Source organism: Oncorhynchus nerka, linkage group LG10, assembly GCF_034236695.1.
Source record: "Oncorhynchus nerka isolate Pitt River linkage group LG10, Oner_Uvic_2.0, whole genome shotgun sequence".
In the NCBI taxonomy this organism is placed as follows: domain Eukaryota; kingdom Metazoa; phylum Chordata; class Actinopteri; order Salmoniformes; family Salmonidae; genus Oncorhynchus; species Oncorhynchus nerka.
The window spans coordinates 16192846-16214370 of NC_088405.1; the positions used below are offsets into that span (position 1 = coordinate 16192846).

Here is a 21525-nt window from a genome sequence, read left to right on the forward strand (position 1 = left end):
CCCCTCCCATCATGGTAAACTGGCCTGAATGCCCCACCCCTCCCATCATGGTAAACTGGCCTGAATGCCCCACCCCTCCCATCATGGTTTAATATTCAACTGTTCATTCCTGGAAGTCAGTGTGTACTTTAGTTACATAAATAGTTGAGTTTCTAACTTCCCCATGGGAGAGATCTGTGCTGAGGATTTGCATATGAACAGTTCACAGAAAAGCGAATAACATTAAAACTGCTTTATTTGGACAACCTGCACTTTTCAGGGGACACTTCATGAAATGGAAACCACAGTATTTTACCATTACTCATAGACTCAGAAATGTATAAACGGTCCACTTTATAATTGTGTTACAGAGCGTGTAGGACAGGGATAGGCAGGTTCGGTCATGAAGGGCTGTAGTGTTTGGAGGTTCTTTGTTTCAGTCCAGATCTGACGTACCTTATTCCACTAATGGTGGCCTTAATTGGCTAGTTGAATCAGGTGTTTTTAGAGCTGGGCTGGGTAGACATAAAGTCAAAGAGAATTAAGACGAAGAGAATCAAGAAGATCAGAAATAAACAGGCAGGTTAGACATCTGTTTTTTTATTGGTTCACAGTAATGAATGTAGTGATATTTGGGCTGTAAGTCAGCTATGCAATCAAGGCAGCTAGTACTGAACCACAGCTATCCCAGCTATTCCCGAGGGCAGACGTCACCAAGTCCAATTCCAGTTTTCCATACAAACACACCAATTAGGCACAACAACATTAGCAAGGTTTCCATCCAATTTGATGCGAATATTCTAAAATCTGCATAAAATAACATGCTCACATGAGAGGTGTTTCCATCAAATGGACTGATTGCTGATAAAAGGCTGTGTGTGATGACGTAGTGTAAATACAATTCACTTTGCGGTTAAATTGCCATGTACAGAATGAAAATCACAAGTTAAATGGGTTTCAATCACATTTTCAACTCTACTGATGGTTTTGTCAGACTAACTGTTGCTTTATATGCCCACTCTGGTATTGGCAAGTGCGTGTTAGCCAACAGCTCACAGACACAGTGCAGGTAGGTTACTTACATTATTAGATTATTGTGGATAAGAGCAATATTATTTTTTCTTTTCAAGCGGCAGCCAAGCATCAGTTCATGTCACCAGAATAAAAAGAGCCTGGATATTGATTAGAAAGGAGCATCAAGCTCATCAGCTTGCACTTTCACCACCCTGTGAAGTTCATTGTTATTTATTTAATCAGTAGCCTAATAAACTGTATGGTTTCCTGAGTTGTAGTGGGAGGACCACACAACATATCATCGCATGACTCCAAGTTAACTTCCATATGATGGTTATTATATCAATATGTGAGCATAAAGGCGTTTCTACCGGCATTTCTCACATACAGAATTTTACTGACACAAAAAGATTCCACCATGTCGAACGAACAAATTGTCTGTAGACATTTATAAAATTGTACCGTCATATTATGTTAGCATCAGTCCGTTCGTGACTATTTTCATGCATCAGGTAATTCATCCTCACGAAATGATTGGATAGAAACATAGTAATAGTGGACTTCTCAAAATAAATATCTTTAGTAAATGGGTTAACATGAAACAAATCTTCATGTGAAACCATAAGAATTGCTCATTTATTTTCATGAAAGTATACTTTGGTCACACATTAAACAAACATTTGGTTTCGGGAGTTATTTGAGTCCCTGACAGCACAATCGTTCTATATGAATATTAAATAAGCACCATAGCTCCTTCCCTCAGTTTCAAACATTATTGCATCGGACAACTGGTTAGCAAACTGGCCATTATAGAAATCTCAACGCTAGATAGTCCAACAGCATGGGATATGTATTGTGCAGTACAAGATAATGATGAAGTGGATGTGATGAATACTAACCAAACATATACAAAGTTGTAATTAAAGTTATGGAACACAATACAAACATTGAAAAGCAACACATAGAATAGACTATTTTGTTACTGTACACAAGCACCAACCAATTAAATGAAAAAACACATATTAGCCTATAATATGTTTGTTTTACATTGTTAAATAGCCCTGTAAAGACACATCTAAGGTCTATTCAGTGTGATTTCATCTACAGCTTTTATTGATTAAAGAGTTTGACTGTGTGTGTCGGGGGGCGTCTGTGTTTGTGTGCGTACGTGCATGACTACATTTGTGGGAGCATGTATTTGTACATACGTGCGTGTGTGTAAGGAGGTTATCACTGTTTCGTAATAACATGTAGGTGTTTTGTGATATAAAATGTTGTTGAAGACGATATGAAGCCCTTAATATAAATGAGTGGGCCGAGGGAACCAAAGAGATCTGCCAAAGATATTCATTACGGAACTGTACTGTTAACAGCCTGCATATTATAGAGTCCACTTTGGGAAAAATATCCATTGCTGCTGCTGACAGCGTCTAGACCTGAGGACGGTTAGTCATTCAAACACATCAAAAGGCCATAATGGTGACAGCGTCTAGACCTGAGGACGGTTAGTCATTCAAACACATCAAAAGGCCATAATGGTGACAGCGTCTAGACCTGAGGACAGTTAGTCATTCAAACACATCAAAAGGCCATAATGGTGACAGCGTCTAGACCTGAGGACGGTTAGTCATTCAAACACATCAAAAGGCCATAATGGTGACAGCGTCTAGACCTGAGGACGGTTAGTCATTCAAACACATCAAAAGGCCATAATGCTGACAGCGTCTAGACCTGAGGACGGTTAGTCATTCAAACACATCAAAAGGCCATAATGCTGACAGCGTCTAGACCTGAGGACGGTTAGTCATTCAAACACATCAACAGGCCATAATGGTGACAGCGTCTAGACCTGAGGACGGTTAGTCATTCAAACACATCAAAAGGCCATAATGGTGACAGCGTCTAGACCTGAGGACGGTTAGTCATTCAAACACATCAACAGGCCATAATGGTGACAGCGTCTAGACCTGAGGACGGTTAGTCATTCAAACACATCAAAGGCCATAATGGTGACAGCGTCTAGACCTGAGGACGGTTAGTCATTCAAACACATCAAAAGGCCATAATGGTGACAGCGTCTAGACCTGAGGACGGTTAGTCATTCAAACACATCAAAAGGCCATAATGGTGACAGCGTCTAGACCTGAGGACGGTTAGTCATTCAAACACATCAAAAGGCCATAATGGTGACAGCGTCTAGACCTGAGGACGGTTAGTCATTCAAACACATCAAAAGGCCATAATGGTGACAGCGTCTAGACCTGAGGACGGTTAGTCATTCAAACACATCAAAAGGCCATAATGGTGACAGCGTCTAGACCTGAGGACGGTTAGTCATTCAAACACATCAAAAGGCCATAATGGTGACAGCGTCTAGACCTGAGGACGGTTAGTCATTCAAACACATCAAAAGGCCATAATGGTGACAGCGTCATTCAAACACATCAAAAGACCTGAGGACGGTTAGTCATTCAAACACATCAAAAGGCCATAATGGTGACAGCGTCTAGACCTGAGGACGGTTAGTCATTCAAACACATCAAAAGGCCATAATGCTGACAGCGTCTAGACCTGAGGACGGTTAGTCATTCAAACACATCAAAAGGCCATAATGGTGACAGCGTCTAGACCTGAGGACGGTTAGTCATTCAAACACATCAAAAGGCCATAATGGTGACAGCGTCTAGACCTGAGGACGGTTAGTCATTCAAACACATCAAAAGGCCATAATGGTGACAGCGTCTAGACCTGAGGACGGTTAGTCATTCAAACACATCAAAAGGCCATAATGGTGACAGCGTCTAGACCTGAGGACGGTTAGTCATTCAAACACATCAAAAGGCCATAATGGTGACAGCGTCTAGACCTGAGGACGGTTAGTCATTCAAACACATCAAAAGGCCATAATGGTGACAGCGTCTAGACCTGAGGACGGTTAGTCATTCAAACACATCAAAAGGCCATAATGGTGACAGCGTCTAGACCTGAGGACGGTTAGTCATTCAAACACATCAAAAGGCCATAATGGTGACAGCGTCTAGACCTGAGGACGGTTAGTCATTCAAACACATCAAAAGGCCATAATGGTGACAGCGTCTAGACCTGAGGACGGTTAGTCATTCAAACACATCAAAAGGCCATAATGGTGACAGCGTCTAGACCTGAGGACGGTTAGTCATTCAAACACATCAAAAGGCCATAGATGCTGACAGCGTCTAGACCTGAGGACGGTTAGTCATTCAAACACATCAAAAGGCCATAATGGTGACAGCGTCTAGACCTGAGGACGGTTAGTCATTCAAACACATCAAAAGGCCATAATGGTGACAGCGTCTAGACCTGAGGACGGTTAGTCATTCAAACACATCAAAAGGCCATAATGGTGACAGCGTCTAGACCTGAGGACGGTTAGTCATTCAAACACATCAAAAGGCCATAATGGTGACAGCGTCTAGACCTGAGGACGGTTAGTCATTCAAACACATCAAAAGGCCATAATGGTGACAGCGTCTAGACCTGAGGACGGTTAGTCATTCAAACACATCAAAAGGCCATAATGGTGACAGCGTCTAGACCTGAGGACGGTTAGTCATTCAAACACATCAAAAGGCCATAATGGTGACAGCGTCTAGACCTGAGGACGGTTAGTCATTCAAACACATCAAAAGGCCATAATGGTGACAGCGTCTAGACCTGAGGACGGTTAGTCATTCAAACACATCAAAAGGCCATAATGGTGACAGCGTCTGAGGACGGTTAGTCATTCAAACACATCAAAAGACCTCAAAAGGAGTGACAGCGTCTAGTTAGTCATTCAAACACATCAAAAGGCCATAATGGTGACAGCGTCTAGACCTGAGGACGGTTAGTCATTCAAACACATCAAAAGGCCATAATGGTGACAGCGTCTCAGACCTGAGGACGGTTAGTCATTCAAACACATCAAAAGGCCATAATGGTGACAGCGTCTAGACCTGAGGACGGTTAGTCATTCAAACACATCAAAAGGCCATAATGGTGACAGCGTCTAGACCTGAGGACGGTTAGTCATTCAAACACATCAAAAGGCCATAATGGTGACAGCGTCTAGACCTGAGGACGGTTAGTCATTCAAACACATCAAAAGGCCATAATGGTGACAGCGTCTAGACCTGAGGACGGTTAGTCATTCAAACACATCAAAAGGCCATAATGGTGACAGCGTCTAGACCTGAGGACGGTTAGTCATTCAAACACATCAAAAGGCCATAATGCTGACAGCGTCTAGTCATTCAAACACATCAAAACCTGAGGACGGTTAGTCATTCAAACACATCAAAAGGCCATAATGGTGACAGCGTCTAGTCATTCAAACACATCAAAAGGCCATAATGGTGACCTAGACGGTTAGTCATGAGGACGGTTAGTCATTCAAACACATCAAAAGGCCATAATGCTGACAGCGTCTAGACCTGAGGACGGTTAGTCATTCAAACACATCAAAAGGCCATAATGGTGACAGCGTCTAGACCTGAGGACGGTTAGTCATTCAAACACATCAAAAGGCCATAATGGTGACAGCGTCTAGACCTGAGGACGGTTAGTCATTCAAACACATCAAAAGGCCATAATGGTGACAGCGTCTAGACTTGAGGACGGTTAGTCATTCAAACACATCAAAAGGCCATAATGGTGACAGCGTCTAGACTTGAGGACTGTTAGTCATTCAAACACATCAAAAGGCCATAATGGTGACAGCGTCTAGACCTGAGGACGGTTAGTCATTCAAACACATCAAAAGGCCATAATGGTGACAGCGTCTAGACCTGAGGACGGTTAGTCATTCAAACACATCAACAGGCCATAATGGTGACAGTGTCTAGACCTGAGGACGGTTAGTCATTCAAACACATCAAAAGGCCATAATGGTGACAGTGTCTAGACCTGAGGACGGTTAGTCATTCAAACACATCAAAAGGCCATAATGGTGACAGTGTCTAGACCTGAGGACGGTTAGTCATTCAAACACATCAAAAGGCCATAATGGTGCAAAAGGTGACAGTGAACATGGAGCTTTGCGCCAGATTTGTTTCTGTTTTAGCCAACTCACGCAAAAGACAAAGGAGAAGGATAAAAGACAAACAGATCCATCTACCAGTCAACATCTATGGTTTAAGAGCCACAAACATGGATGACTCAAAATGGAGTTACAGCATTGTACAGAAAATGGAATATTCCACCGATACTGATTGAACTGAGACATGGATAGACACAGTACATTTGAAACCCATTCTCCTTTCAGCATCTGCTTTTAGCTTATCTCAACTGCTGCAGCAGCTGTTGACTGTGTGAATGCAGGAGTTCATTTTCTCCTTGACAAACATACTGTTCTCTTTAGGAGCTCAGTATGCCAGCCCTGCAGTCTCAGTATGCCAGCCCTGCAGTCTCAGTATGCCAGCCCTGCGGTCTCAGTATGCCAGCCCTGCGGTCTCAGTATGCCAGCCCTGCGGTCTCAGTATGCCAGCCCTGCGGTCTCAGTATGCCAGCCCTGCGGTCTCAGTATGCCAACCCTGCGGTCTCAGTATGCCTGCCAACCCTGCGGTCTCAGTATGCCAGCCCTGCGGTCTCAGTATGCCAGCCCTGCGGTCTCAGTATGCCAGGCCAGAATGTCTCAGTATGCCAGCCCTGCGGACTCAGTATGCCAGCCCTGCGGTCTCAGTATGTCAGCCCTGCGGTCTCAGTATGCCAGCCCTGCGGTCTCAGTATGCCAGCCCTGTGGCCTCCGCAGCAGTGGCCAGGGTGGATGTGTTGCCCACGCCAAGGCTTATCCTCTTTCTATTTCTCTTTTTCTTTCTCCCGGCCAATGTGAAGGCATTGTTCTCCATATCTTTCTCTCTACCCCTACCCTCTCTTTCTCTCTTTCTCGTGTGTCTTTCCCACCCATGCCTATAGCTGTTGACAGCAGAGCTCACAGTTGCTGTGTTTCTCTGTGTACGCCCCATGCTTACCCTAACTCTAACCCAAACACAGCTAATTCAAGTTTTTTTCATACACTGCCTGCCTGGCTGCCGCAGAACTGTGGGTTGGGAAGGCCAGAAGGGTGGAGAACTGCACTTGGGTGGATGGCACAAAGCTTTCTCTGCCGGCCATTTTGTGAAAGGAATATGAATGGCTAAGGTTCATCTCAACCCTTTGAAGTTAAACAGTAAGAAAATATTTTCGAAACAATACAGTTATATCTGGAACCAAAAATGGTTAACCAAGCTACAGGAACAGTCAAATAAACCGTGGTTCTTGGTAGACCTTTTTTTCTAGTGCATACCCTAGTGCATACCCTAGTGCATACCCTAGCTAGTGACTTACTGTAATGGGGGAAATGTGCTTGTTTTATATGTTTAATCAATATAAAAAGTATTGCAAATGGTAGCCTTGAATAAATTAACTGCAGTATATACGATACATTACATGTTATGACAAAATGAGCACCAAAGGCATTGAAATTCAGTTACTACAGCAAATCAGACAGTAAACTGCATCAAAAGTAACATTTTCATGGCAGGTATAAAGAGATAACGTCACAAAAGCAAACATTACGGAGTACATATTAGGACAGCCTCAGTCACAGAAGGACTAGGCTGTCCTAATATGGTAACCGTGCACTTTATGACTGATCATATTAAACTATGGAGGGGGACTTGGTCAAAATTCTAAATACTGATATTAGTTCAATAGATAAAGTGCATCATCCCATGAAAATGATTTGACCTCATGTTATAGTCATTTTAAAACCGAAGAAGAGAGAAATGTTAACTAAATCAACTATATTTGTTTTGATGTATCAGATCTACTGTAGCTACAGTATATCATAATTATTTTCAGAGTTTGGCAATACCTGCACAAAGTAAAACAACTAATTCAATAGTAAAAACTAAGATAAACGTTCATACCCAACTACGTATTCAAACTCGGGCCTTGAGGTCCACTCAAGGACACTCTTGGTTTTATTTAATCCCTGTTTATGGACCAAAAAACTGCAGACCGCTAAAGTCTACTGGAAGGTTGAGATTTGATCAAACAGCACCGATATTGTAGGAGACACTGTCTAGACAGACCATCAGTCAAACAGATAACACAGAACTCTTTTCAGTCATTCCCCTTCCCTGGGACATTGGCATACGGGATCATCCATATCTTCAGCCTGTTTTCATAGACTAGACGTAACATAGTAAACCTAAATCTGGGACATTCAAATTAGTATGATATGTTACGTTTGGTATGGTTACATAAGACAGATGGTTACTTAAGGCAAAAAGGAAAGTAGGATGGTTGGTTGGGGTGGCCGGGTGGGCGTATGGGTGGTTGGTCAGGGTGGATCAGTAGGCAATTAACGCAAACGTCTAGCAACCCAAAGTTTGCGAGTTTGAATCTCATCACGGTCAACTTTACTATTTTAGCTAATTAGCAACTTTTTAACTACTTACTACCTTATAGCTACTTTGCTACTACTTAGCATGTTAGATAACCCTTCCCCTAACCCTAACCTTAAACCTTTTAGCTAACCCTTCCCCTAACCCTAACCTTAAGCCTTTTAGCTAACCCTTCCCCTAACCCTAACCTTAAACCTTTAACCTAACTCCTAAACATAACCCTAACCTTAAGCCCTAGCCTAGCTAACATTAGCCAGCTAGCTAACGTTAGCCAGCTAGCTAACATAAGCCAGCTAGCCACTTTACTAGAATTCATTAAATATCATGTGTTTTGTAAATTCGTAACCTGTTTTGAATTTAGAAAATTCATAACATATAATATGAAATGGGTGATGGACATCCTCAAATTGATACATACTATACGAAATGTAACATATCATACTAAAAGGAGTATCAGGGATTTACATACATAATCATACGAAATGCTCTTTGATCAGGTTGGTATGTTAGATGTACAATTATAATTTCAACTTTAATTGAAATTAATTCATTCATAGAAATTTTGAGTAGCTAAGTTACTAGTAGTCCACATTCATAAACTAACAAAATACCTAAACGTTGATTGAATCAATATCATTGTAACCCTCCATTGTTAACTGAAATCATTTGGTTTCCCTGGTGACATCTGTCCTGCTCTCAGTTCCTATTGGCTGTTGGGGTCGAAAGCGATAGTCAGGGTGATGGTCTCCTAGTTGTGGTTTATTCTGGGTAGTGTAGTCCACAGCAGGTAAGGGCAGTGGACAGGTGCCATTTTGTGAGTCCCCTAGTGTTGTGGGGCAGGAGTCCCATGACCCACCAGACGTCCAGACCCCAGGGCACCCTGAGCAGTTTTGGCCCCAGCTCTGAGCCCTCTTTGCTGGGCACCAGCCTGGGCCAACGCTGGGCCCTGGATGGGCCTAGACAAAGTTATTGGAGATCTGCCTTTGGTGATCAAACAGGTCCTCAATCTCTGCACTGTACGCATCACCTGGTAAAAGTAACAAAATACAGTTAGAGATAAGGAGAAAGAAAGAGAGAGAGAGAGAGAGAGAGAGAGAGAGAGAGAGAGAGCGAGAAGCAGAGAGGAGCAGAGAGAGAGAGAGAAGCAGAGAGGAGCAGAGAGAGAGCAGAGAGAGAGAGAGAGAGAGAGAGAGAAGCAGAGAGGAGCAGAGAGAGAGAGAGAGAGAGAGAGAGAGAGAGAGAGAGAGAGAGAAGCAGAGAGGAGCAGAGAGAGAGAGAGAAGCAGAGAGGAGCAGAGAGAGAGAGAGAGAGAGAGAGAGAAGCAGAGAGGAGCAGAGAGAGAGAGAGAGAGAATGTGTGTTAATGACTGATAAATGTAATTTCCCATACCTGCGTGACATCCATACATGTACGCTCTGTGTCCGTCGTATTTGCATCGACATCTCATCACGTTGTTCTGGAAGTCTGACTCAGCCATGTCTAACGAGGGGTTGACTTCCACCTATAATATGACAGAAACAGTGATTTAAAAAATATATATATTTATTTTTTTAAACTTTATTTAACCAGGTAGGCCAGCTGAGAACAAGTTCTCATTTATAACTGCGACCTGACCAAGATAAAGCAAAGCAGTGCGACAAAAACAACAACACAGAGTTACACATAAACAAACGTACAGTCAATAACACAATAGAAAAATATATGTACAGTGTGTGCAAATGTAGAAGAGTAGGGAGGTAAGGCAATAAATAGGCCATAGAGGCAAAATAATTACAATTTAGCATTAACACTGGAGTGATAGATGTGCAGATGATGATGTGCAAGGAAAGATACTGGGGTGCAAAAGAGCAAGAGGACAAGTAACAATATGGGGGTGAGGTAGTTGGGTGTGCAATTTACAGATTGGCTGTGTACAGGTACAGTGATCGGTAAGCTGTTTGACCGCTGATGCTTAAAGTTAGTGAGGGAGATATAAGACTCCAGCTACAGTGATTTTTGCAATGCGTTCCAATCATTGACAGCAGAGAACTGGAAGGAAAGTCGGCCAATGGAAGTGTTGGCTTTGGGGATGACCAGTGAAATATACCTGCTGGAGCGCGTGCTACGGTTGGGTGTTGCAATGGTGACCAGTAAGCTGAGATAAGGCGGGCTTTACCTAGCATAGACTTATAGATGACCTGGAGCCAGTGGGTTTGGCGAAGAATATATGTATTGAGGGCCAGCCAACGAGAGCATACAGGTCGCAGTGGTGGGTAGTGTATGGGGTTTTGGTGACAAAATGGACGGCACTGTGATAGACTACATCCAGTTTGCTGAGTAGAGGGCTGGAGACTATTTTGTAAATGACATCGCCGAAGTCAAGGATCGGCAGGATAGTCAGTTTTACGAGGGTATGTTTGGCAGCATGAGTAAAGGAGGCTTTGTTGCGAAATAGGAAGCCGATTCCAGATTTAATTTTGGATTGGAGATGTTTAGTCTGGAAGGAGACTTTACGGTCTAACCAGACACCTAGGTATTTGTAGTTGTCCACATATTCTAAGTCAGAACCATCCAGAGTAGTGATGCTAGTCGGGCGGGAAGATGTGGGCAGCAATCGGTTGAAGATCATGCACTTAGTTTTACTTGCATGTAAAAGCAGTTGGAGGCCTCGGAAGGAGTGTTGTATGGCATTGAAGCTCGTTTGGAGGTTTGTTAGCACAGTGTCCAAAGAAGGGCCAGATGTATACAGAATGGTGTCGTCTAGCAGATGGGCCGTCGGGGGACGTCACCACGGAAGAGCCTGTTGAAACCCCCGGACGGTTACGTTGGCAGACCAGTTGTAATGGATCAGCGGGGCTCTGTGTTGGTAGTAAAATGGTCCAGGCCAATTGGCAAAATAGGTATTGTAGCCCAAGAATTGTCTGTTGGACCTCTTCAGCTAGCCGGGAGATGGGCCTAGCTCGAGGCTAGGTCCAGGCTAACTGGTGCTTGCTTCTGGACAGAGACGTTAGCCAGGAGTAGCCACTCCTAGCAGCTAGCTAGATGCGATGATCCGGTGTAAAGGTTCATAGCTTGCGGTAGGAATCCAGAGATGAGGTAGAGAAAAAGCAGTCCGATATGCTCTGGGTTGATATCGCGCTATGCAGACTGGCAGGAATTGACCGGGCTGAGGCTGGCTGATGTCTGAGTTAACGGTGATGACTGCTAGCAGTGGCTAACTGACTACTAGCTAGTAGCTAGTTAGCTGGCTAGCTGCTGATGGGGATTCTGGTTCTAAAGTGTAAAAAATAGCAGATCCGTAACACATTGGATGAGGCGGGTTGCAGGAGAGTATGTTCAGTATATACGAAGAAAATATATATACACATGGGATGGGATAGGACGAGACAAACAGACGTCCGACTGCTATGCAATCTTGGGAAAGTATAGTCAACTCCCATATATGCAATGTCTAACACCTGTGTGCACTAAACTAGACCAGAACAAGAAACACATATTTAAATTGGGACTGATGAACTTGATGTACTCAAATAGAGTTTTCACACTGTGCACATATCAGTAGCTGAGAATACTTGAGCCCTGCAATGAGCCAGAGCCACAGAGTAGCTCTGTTAATGAATAATTACAAAGCTATTACAATGTAAGAGTATGATGGCCGTCTGTGACCTCCTGACCTGCAGCCGCTCACCCCATCCTCACCCCACTGTGTTAATAGAAAACAGAGGGAGGGAGTTTCTAATTTAATTTCATTCTTCCCCCTCAACTCCTAGACCCACTCTGCATACCCCTGTTACCTCCTTTGTCCCACCTCCCACACATGCGGTGACCTCACCCACTACAACCAGCATGTCCAGAGATACAACCTGTCTCATCATCACCCAGTGCCTGGGCTTACCACCGCTGTACCCGCACCCCACCATACCCCTGTCTGTGCATTATGCCCTGAATATATTCTACATTGCCCAGAAACCTGCTCCTCTTATCCTCTGCCCCCAACGCTCTAGGCGACCAGTTTTGATAGCCTTTAGCCGCACCCTCATACTACTCCTTCTCTGTTCCGCGGGTGATGTGGAGGTAAACCCAGGCCCTGCATGTCCCCAGGTACCCTCATTTGTTGACTTCTGTGATCGAAAAAGCCTTGGTTTTATGCATGTCAACATCAGAAGCCTCCTCCCTAAGTTTGTTTTACTCACTGCTTTAGCACACTCTGCTAACCCTGATGTCCTTGCCGTGTCTGAATCCTGGCTCAGGAAGGCCACCAAAAATTCAGAGATTTCCATACCCAACTATAACATCTTCCGTCAAGATAGAACTACCAAAGGGGGCGGAGTTGCAGTCTACTGCAGAGATAGCCTGCAAAGTAATGTCATACTTTCCAGGTCCATACCCAAACAGTTCGAACTACTAATTTTGAAAATTACCCTCTCCAGAAATAAGTCTCTCACTGTTGCCGCCTGCTACCGGCCACCCTCAGCTCCCAGCTGTGCCCTGGACACCATTTGTGAATTGATCGCCCCCATCTAGCTTCAGAGTTTGTTCTGTTAGGTGACCTAAACTGGGATATGCTTAACACCCCGGCAGTCCTACAATGTAAGCTAGATGCCCTCAATCTCACTCAAATCATCAAGGAACCCACCAGGTACAACCCTAACTCTGTAAACAAGGGCACCCTCATAGACGTCATCCTGACCAACTGGCCCTCCAAATACACCTCCGCTGTCTTCAACCAGGATCTCAGCGATCACTGCCTCATTGCCTGTATCCGCCACGGAGCCGCAGTCAAACGACCACCCTCATCACTGTCAAACGCTCCCTAAAACACTTCTGTGAGCAGGCCTTTCTAATCGACCTGGCCCGGGTATCCTGGAAGGACATTGACCTCATCCCGTCAGTTGAGGATGCCTGGTCATTCTTTAAAAGTAACTTCCTCACCATTTTAGATAAGCATGCTCCGTTCAAAAAATGCAGAACCAAGAACAGATACAGCCCTTGGTTCACTCCAGACCTGACTGCCCTCGACCAGCACAAAAACATCCTGTGGCGGACTGCAATAGCATCGAATAGCCCCCGTGATATGCAACTGTTCAGGGAAGTCAGGAACCAATACACGCAGTCAGTCAGGAAAGCTAAGGCCAGCTTCTTCAGGCAGAAGTTTGCATCCTGTAGCTCCAACTCCAAAAAGTTCTGGGACACTGTGAAGTCCATGGAGAACAAGAGTACCTCCTCCCAGCTGCCCACTGCACTGAGGCTAGGTAACACGGTCTCCACCGATAAATCCACGATTATCGAAAGCTTCAATAAGCACTTCTCAACGGCTGGCCATGCCTTCCGCCTGGCTACTCCAACCTCGGCCAACAGCTCCGCCCCCCCGCAGCTCCTCGCCCAAGCCTCTCCAGGTTCTCCTTTACCCAAATCCAGATAGCAGATGTTCTGAAAGAGCTGCAAAACCTAGACCCGTACAAATCAGCTGGGCTTGACAATCTGGACCCTCTATTTCTGAAACTATCTGCGGCCATTGTCGCAACCCCTATTACCAGCCTGTTCAACCTCTCTTTCATATCGTCTGAGATCCCCAAGGATTGAAAGCTGCCGCAGTCATCCCCCTCTTCAAAGGGGGAGACACCCTGGACCCAAACTGCTATAGACCTATATCCATCCTGCCCTGCCTATCTAAGGTCTTCGAAAGCCAAGTCAACAAACAGGTCACTGACCATCTCGAATCCCACCGTACCTTCTCCGCTGTGCAATCTGGTTTCCGAGCCGGTCACGGGTGCACCTCAGCCACGCTCAAGGTACTAAACGATATCATAACCGCCATCGATAAAAGACAGTACTGTGCAGCCGTCTTCATCGACCTCGCCAAGGCTTTCGACTCTGTCAATCACCATATTCTTATCGGCAGACTCAATAGCCTCGGTTTCTCGGATGACTGCCTTGCCTGGTTCACCAATTACTTTGCAGACAGAGTTCAGTGTGTCAAATCGGAGGGCATGCTGTCCGGTCCTCTGGCAGTCTCTATGGGGGTGCCACAGGGTTCAATTCTCGGGCCGACTCTTTTCTCTGTATATATCAATGATGTTGCTCTTGCTGCGGGCGATTCCCTGATCCACCTCTACGCAGACGACACCATTCTATATACTTTCGGCCCGTCATTGGACACTGTGCTATCTAACCTCCAAACGAGCTTCAATGCCATACAGCACTCCTTCCGTGGCCTCCAACTGCTCTTAAACGCGAGTAAAACCAAATGCATGCTTTTCAACCGATCGCTGCCTGCACCCGCATGCCCGACTAGCATCACCACCCTGGATGGTTCCGACCTTGAATATGTGGACATCTATAAGTACCTAGGTGTCTGGCTAGACTGCAAACTCTCCTTCCAGACTCACATCAAACATCTCCAATCGAAAATCAAATCAAGAGTCGGCTTTCTATTCCGCAACAAAGCCTCCTTCACTCACGCCGCCAAGCTTACCCTAGTAAAACTGACTATCCTACCGATCCTCGATTTCGGCGATGTCATCTACAAAATGGCTTCCAACACTCTACTCAGCAAACTGGATGCAGTCTATCATAGTGCCATCCGTTTTGTCACCAAAGCACCTTATACCACCCACCACTGCGACTTGTATGCTCTAGTCGGCTGGCCCTCGCTACATATTCGTCGCCAGACCCACTGGCTCCAGGTCATCTACAAGTCCATGCTAGGTAAAGCTCCGCCTTATCTCAGTTCACTGGTCACGATGGCAACACCCATCCGTAGCACACGCTCCAGCAGGTGTATCTCACTGATCATCCCTAAAGCCAACACCTCATTTGGCCGCCTTTCGTTCCAGTACTCTGCTGCCTGTGACTGGAACGAACTGCAAAAATCGCTGAAGTTGGAGACTTTTATCTCCCTCACCAACTTCAAACATCAGCTATCCGAGCAGCTAACCGATCGCTGCAGCTGTACATAGTCTATTGGTAAATAGCCCACCCATTTTCACCTACCGCATCCCCATACTGTTTTTATACTGTTTTTTTTATTTATTTATTTACTTTTCTGCTCTTTTGCACACCAATATCTCTACCTGTACATGACCATCTGATCATTTATCACCCCAGTGTTAATCTGCAAAATTGTATTATTCGCCTACCTCCTCATGCCTTTTGCACACATTGTATATAGACTGCCCATTTTTTTTCTACTGTGTTATTGACTTGTTAATTGCTTACTCCATGTGTAACTCTGTGTTGTCTGTTCACACTGCTATGCTTTATCTTGGCCAGGTCGCAGTTGCAAATGAGAACTTGTTCTCAACTAGCCTACCTGGTTAAATAAAGGTGAAATAAAAATAAAAAAAAAAAAACTCTCCCTGCCATATCAGACCCATGGAGAGGAAGAGAGAAGAGTCTTAGCCTACTTCCCAAATAGCACCCTATTCCCTTTGTAGTGCACTACTTTTGAACAGGGCTCATATATATTTAATATGAGAGATAATAAATACAGCACTTTTACCTCCATAAAGAGGATGGATGGATGGATGGAAGGAAGGAAGGAAGGAAGGAAGGAAGGAAGGATGGAAGGAAGGAAGGAAGGAAGGAAGGAAGGAAGGAAGGAAGGAAGGAAGGAAGGAAGGAAGGAAGGAAGGAAGGAAGGAAGGAAGGAAGGAAGGAAGGATGGATGGATGGATGGATGGATGGATGGATGGATGGATGGATGGAAGGATGGATGGATGGATGGATGGATGGATGGATGGATGGATGGATGGATGGAAGGAAGGAAGGATGGAAGGAAGGAAGGAAGGGAAGGATAGATGGATGGATGGGTAGGTGGAAGGAAGGAAAGATGGATGGGTAGGTGGAAGGAAGGAAGGAAAGATGGATGGATGGATGGGTAGGTGGAAGGAAGGAAGGAAAGATGGATGGGTAGGTGGAAGGAAGGAAGGAAAGATGGATGGATGGGTAGGTGGAAGGAAGGAAGGAAAGATGGATGGGTAGGTGGAAGGAAGGAAGGAAAGATGGATGGGTAGGTGGAAGGAATGAAGGAAAGATGGATGGGTAGGTGGAAGGAAGGAAGGAAAGATGGATGGGTAGGTGGAAGGAAGGAAGGAAAGATGGATGGGTAGGTGGAAGGAAGGAAGGAAAGATGGATGGGTAGGTGGAAGGAAGGAAGGAAAGATGGATGGGTAGGTGGAAGGAAGGAAGGAAAGATGGATGGATGGGTAGGTGGAAGGAAGGAAGGAAAGATGGATGGGTAGGTGGAAGGAAGGAAGGAAAGATGGATGGGTAGGTGGAAGGAATGAAGAAAGGGAGAGAGAGAGAGAGAGAGAGATCCACATTTGCTATTTAATAACATTCAGTTGGTAGAGCTGTTCAGATGTACAGTATACTGTTCAGACACTGTAACAAAACCATTGTTTGTCCCATTGTGAGAAACATGAAAGACATACTGGAAGACATTAGCAGTAATAGCAGCCTAAAGAAAACTCATACAGTAAATAGTTGTATGACTATTGTATGGAAAGCTGTGTAAGTTTAGTATAAATATTGAGTAACAAAGACATTCTCAACCCACACAGTGTGCATCCTTAGAAGAAGAGTCGTGTAATTGTATGGTTTGTCACAGGACTAAAGGATTGCCATTCCAACTGAATCTCACACCATTTGAGTCATAACAGAAAAGTATTTTAGAGGAAGCCTCAACCTGTTTGCTCCCCACTTCCGTGTTTCTGTCCTGTCATTGAGTGTCTGAATCTCTTGTAAAAATACATCGATCACAAAAAAGTCTCAATGCAGTTTACCATAAGGGCGAACATTACTCCTGGTTCGTTTAAAGGACACCTTTATGTTGAGGACTAAAGCTGAATTAAGGGAGTAATTTAGTGTGTGGTTAGGAAGGTACAGTAGTTACAGAGAGCATAACCGTGACTGTATAAGTGTCTGTAATAGGTGCTATTCTGAGCTCTACCATGTTCTTATAGACTGTTATTCACCAGTCTACATCCACAGCTGCTGACATAACCATTCTCTTCTGTAACGCACACACACACAAGGATGAGGGCAAACACAGTCAGGCAACCAAACACACACACACACACACACACACACACACACACACACACACACACACACACACACACACACACACACACACACACACACACACACACACACACACACACACACACACACACACACACACACACACTCCGTGATAATACTGAGAAGCCATCATCCCTAATAGCTGCTCTGTAAATGTACTACACCCACTCTAAATACAGGCTGCATCCAGCTACACAGAAAAACAACTTTAACCCCTAACAAACATATTTAAAACTTTGTGAATGCTCAAAAACTAGCCATGATGGCAACTCTGTAGGAATTACAGCGTTGGACTTTGTCGTCTGTAGTCGGTTGGCTTGTGGCCATCAGAATGTGGAACGGCGTGAGTAAAAGGCCTGTCAGGACAGCAACGGAGTTTCATGGGGAGAAATTAAAATGTGGTGCTTGACTGTCCTCCTCTTCCTACTCCTGTCCTCTTCTCCTGTCCCCCTCTTCTCACTCCTGTCCTCCTCTTCTCACTCCTGTCCTCCTCTTCTCACTCCTGTCCTCCTCTTCTCCTGTCCTCCTCTTCTTACTCCTGTCCCCCTCTTCTCACTCCTGTCCTCCTCTTCTCACTCCTGTCCTCATCTTCTCCTGTCCTCCTCTTCTCCTGTCCTCCTCTTCTCACTACTGTACTCCTCTTCTCACTCCTGTCCTCCCTTCTCACTCCTGTCCTCCTCTTCTCCTGTCCTCCTCTTCTCCTGTCCTCCTCTTCTTACTCCTGTCCTCCTCTTCTCACTACTGTACTCCTCTTCTCCTGTCCCCCTCTTCTCACTCCTGTCCTCCTCTTCTCACTCCTGTCCTCCTCTTCTCCTGTCCCCTCTTCTCACTCCTGTCCTCCTCTTCTCCTGTCCTCCTCTTCTCACTCCTGTCCTCCTCTTCTCCTGTCCTCCTCTTCTTACTCCTGTCCCCCTCTTCTCACTCCTGTCCTCCTCTTCTCACTCCTGTCCTCATCTTCTCCTGTCCTCCTCTTCTCCTGTCCTCCTCTTCTCACTACTGTACTCCTCTTCTCACTCCTGTCCTCCTCTTCTCACTCCTGTCCTCCTCTTCTCCTGTCCTCCTCTTCTCCTGTCCTCCTCTTCTTACTCCTGTCCTCCTCTTCTCACTACTGTACTCCTCTTCTCCTGTCCCCCTCTTCTCACTCCTGTCCTCCTCTTCTCACTCCTGTCCTCCTCTTCTCCTGTCCTCCTCTTCTTACTCCTGTCCTCCTCTTCTCACTACTGTACTCCTCTTCTCCTGTCCTCTTCTTACTCCTGTCCTCCTCTTCTCACTACTGTACTCCTCTTCTCCTGTACTCCTCTTCTCACTCCTGTTCTCTTCTCCTGTCCTCCTCTTTTCAGTCCTGTCCTCCTCTTCTCACTCCTGTTCTCCTCTTCTCCTGTCCTCCTCTTCTCCTGTCCTCCTGTCCTCCTCTTCTCACTCATGTCCTCTTCTCCTGTCCTCCTCTTCTCACTCCTGTCCTCTTCTCCTGTCCTCCTCTTCTCACTCCTGTCCTCCTCTTCTCCTGTCCTCCTCTTCTTCTCCTGTTTTCTTCTCTCCTCTCTTCCTCAACTCCTTTTCTTCTCACAGCAGTTGCATGGCCACCACTTGTAATTACGCCCTGCTCTACATGCCTAAAATACACACATAAAGCGTGTGTGTACCCCCGTGAGCGTGTGTGTACATCTATCATAGGGACATGGAGGGTGACTAAATAAAACAGGCTGAGACACTTTTCACTGTAACCTCTCAACCGACTCCCATGGCCTAGGTAGCACAGTCATTAAGGGAACGAGTTTCACCATAACCCTCCTCTCATTAACAGAAAGTGATTAGGTAGTACTATTAGTAATTACGGGGGTGCTAGTTTCACCATAAACCCTCCTCTCATTAACAGAGAGTGATTAGGTAGTACTATTAGTAATTACGGGGGTGCTAGTTTCACCATAAACCCTCCTCTCATTAACAGAGAGTGATTAGGTAGTACTATTAGTAATTACGGGGGTGCTAGTTTCACCATAAATCCTCCTCTCATTAACAGAGAGTGATTAGGTAGTACTATTAGTAATTACGGGGGTGCTAGTTTCACCATAAACCTCCTCTCATTAACAGAGAGTGATTAGGTAGTACTATTAGTAATTACGGGGGTGCTAGTTTCACCATAAACCCTCCTCTCATTAACAGAGAGTGATTAGGTAGTACTATTAGTAATTACGGGGGTGCTAGTTTCACCATAAACCCTCCTCTCATTAACAGAGAGTGATTAGGTAGTACTATTAGTAATTACGGGGGTGCTAGTTTCACCATAAATCCTCCTCTCATTAACAGAGAGTGATTAGGTAGTACTATTAGTAATTACGGGGGTGCTAGTTTCACCATAAACCCTCCTCTCATTAACAGATAGCGAGTTTCACTGTAACCCATGGCTTTCCCATGGCTCAGAGGTATAAAAATAATCGAAAGCCTAATTGCCCCCAGGGACGGCATGCTGGGATTAGTAATGTGAGACAGACGTGGTGGCTGATGGGAGTTGGAATGTCCTGAGGTGGCGCCCACAAGGACACAGCTGATTAACATGAGACAGGGTAATGACAGAGATGGAGAGTGTCTGTCTGTCTGTCTGTCTGTCTGTCTGTCTGTCTGTCTGTCTGTCTGTCTGTCTGTCTGTCTGTCTGTGTGTGTGTGTGTGTGTGTGTGTGTGTGTGTGTGTGTGTGTGTGTGTGTGTGTGTGTGTGTGTGTGTGTGTGTGTGTGTGTGTGTGTGTGTGTGTGTGTGTGTGTGTGTGTGTGTGTGTGTGTGTGTGCAAAACAATTAAAGTATGTTGAAGTATTTAACATGTATGTGACCGAGGTCTGCAGACCACCCTCTGTGTTACCATGAGAGACAGCCATGTTGTACAGCCATGTGTGTGAATGTGTGTGTGTGTGTGTGTGTGTGTGTGTGTGTGTGTGTGTGTGTGTGTGTGTGTGTGTGTGTGTGTGTGTGTGTGTGTGTGTGTACAACATGGCTGTCTCTCATGGTAACACAGAGGGTGGTCTGCAGACCTCGGTCACATACATGTTAAATACTTCAACATACTTTAATTGTTTTGCGTGGTAAAAAGGGACCAATGGGATCATGTAAAAAGTGTAAACTCCAAGCTGAATCAAGCGCAGGTGTGTGTATGTACCTGGAATATGTAGTCTCCAGGCTTGACATCGGTGATGTCGATCCACTGACAGTCGATGTCGTGGCGGTACGTATCCCAGCAGCCCACTGAGATGCCCTGATCGCCCATGTTGTAGCAGGAGAAACGCTTTTGCAGACCTGACACACAGACAAGAACAGTGACTTTACTCTTCAGCTTGATGCTTTTAGGAGCCAGTTTCAGCTATTCAAAAAGAAAAATAACCATGGTCCAGGAATAGTTTAGGTCATGGACAGCATATGAGGCCAAGTTGTTTGAAATAAATGCTTGATATAAATGTTAATAGCAGGTGACATTGCCATATTATGAATGTTAATAACATGTGGCATGAGGTGCTATCCATGTTAATAACAGGTGTTATTAACCTCAGGGTGATATGTATGAATGTTAATAACATAGGTGTTATTCATGTTAATAACATGTGTTATTACCTTCAGGGCAGTATGTATGAATGTTAATAACAGGTGTTATTACCTTCAGGGTAGTATGTATGAATGTTAATAACAGGTGTTATTACCTTCAGGGCAGTATGTATGAATGTTAATAACAGGTGTTATTACCTTCAGGGCAGTATGTATGAATGTTAATAACAGGTGTTATTACCTTCAGGGCAGTATGTATGAATGTTAATAACAGGTGTTATTACCTTCAGGGCAGTATGTATGAATGTTAATAACAGGTGTTATTACCTTCAGGGCAGTATGTATTAATGTTAATAACAGGTGTTATTACCTTCAGGGCAGTATGTATGAATGTTAATAACAGGTGTTATTACCTTCAGGGCAGTATGTATCCTCCAGACAGAAGCTGGCCTTGTGTCCCTCTGCTATCCTGGTCCCATTCAGAGTCAGACCTTCAGTGAATGTTGAATGTTAGGGCAAATGAAGGGCAGTA

At 44.8% G+C, this 21525-nt stretch overlaps 1 protein-coding gene across 1 annotated transcript in view; it reads right to left on the reverse strand.

Annotated features, from left to right (window-relative positions):
- Window positions 1–5877: 5877 nt before the first annotated feature.
- Window positions 5878–21525, reverse strand: part of LOC115117071 (lysyl oxidase homolog 4-like) — a 59502-nt gene continuing 43854 nt past the window's right edge. Inside the window, exons 13-16 of the mRNA XM_065023056.1 lie at window positions 21407–21484; window positions 20614–20750; window positions 9789–9900; window positions 5878–9426 (exon numbers count right to left, since the gene is read on the reverse strand). Of these exons, the coding sequence (XP_064879128.1) occupies window positions 9356–9426; window positions 9789–9900; window positions 20614–20750; window positions 21407–21484 (398 nt within the window). The 3' untranslated portion in view covers window positions 5878–9355. The remainder of the gene's footprint in view (window positions 9427–9788; window positions 9901–20613; window positions 20751–21406; window positions 21485–21525) is intronic.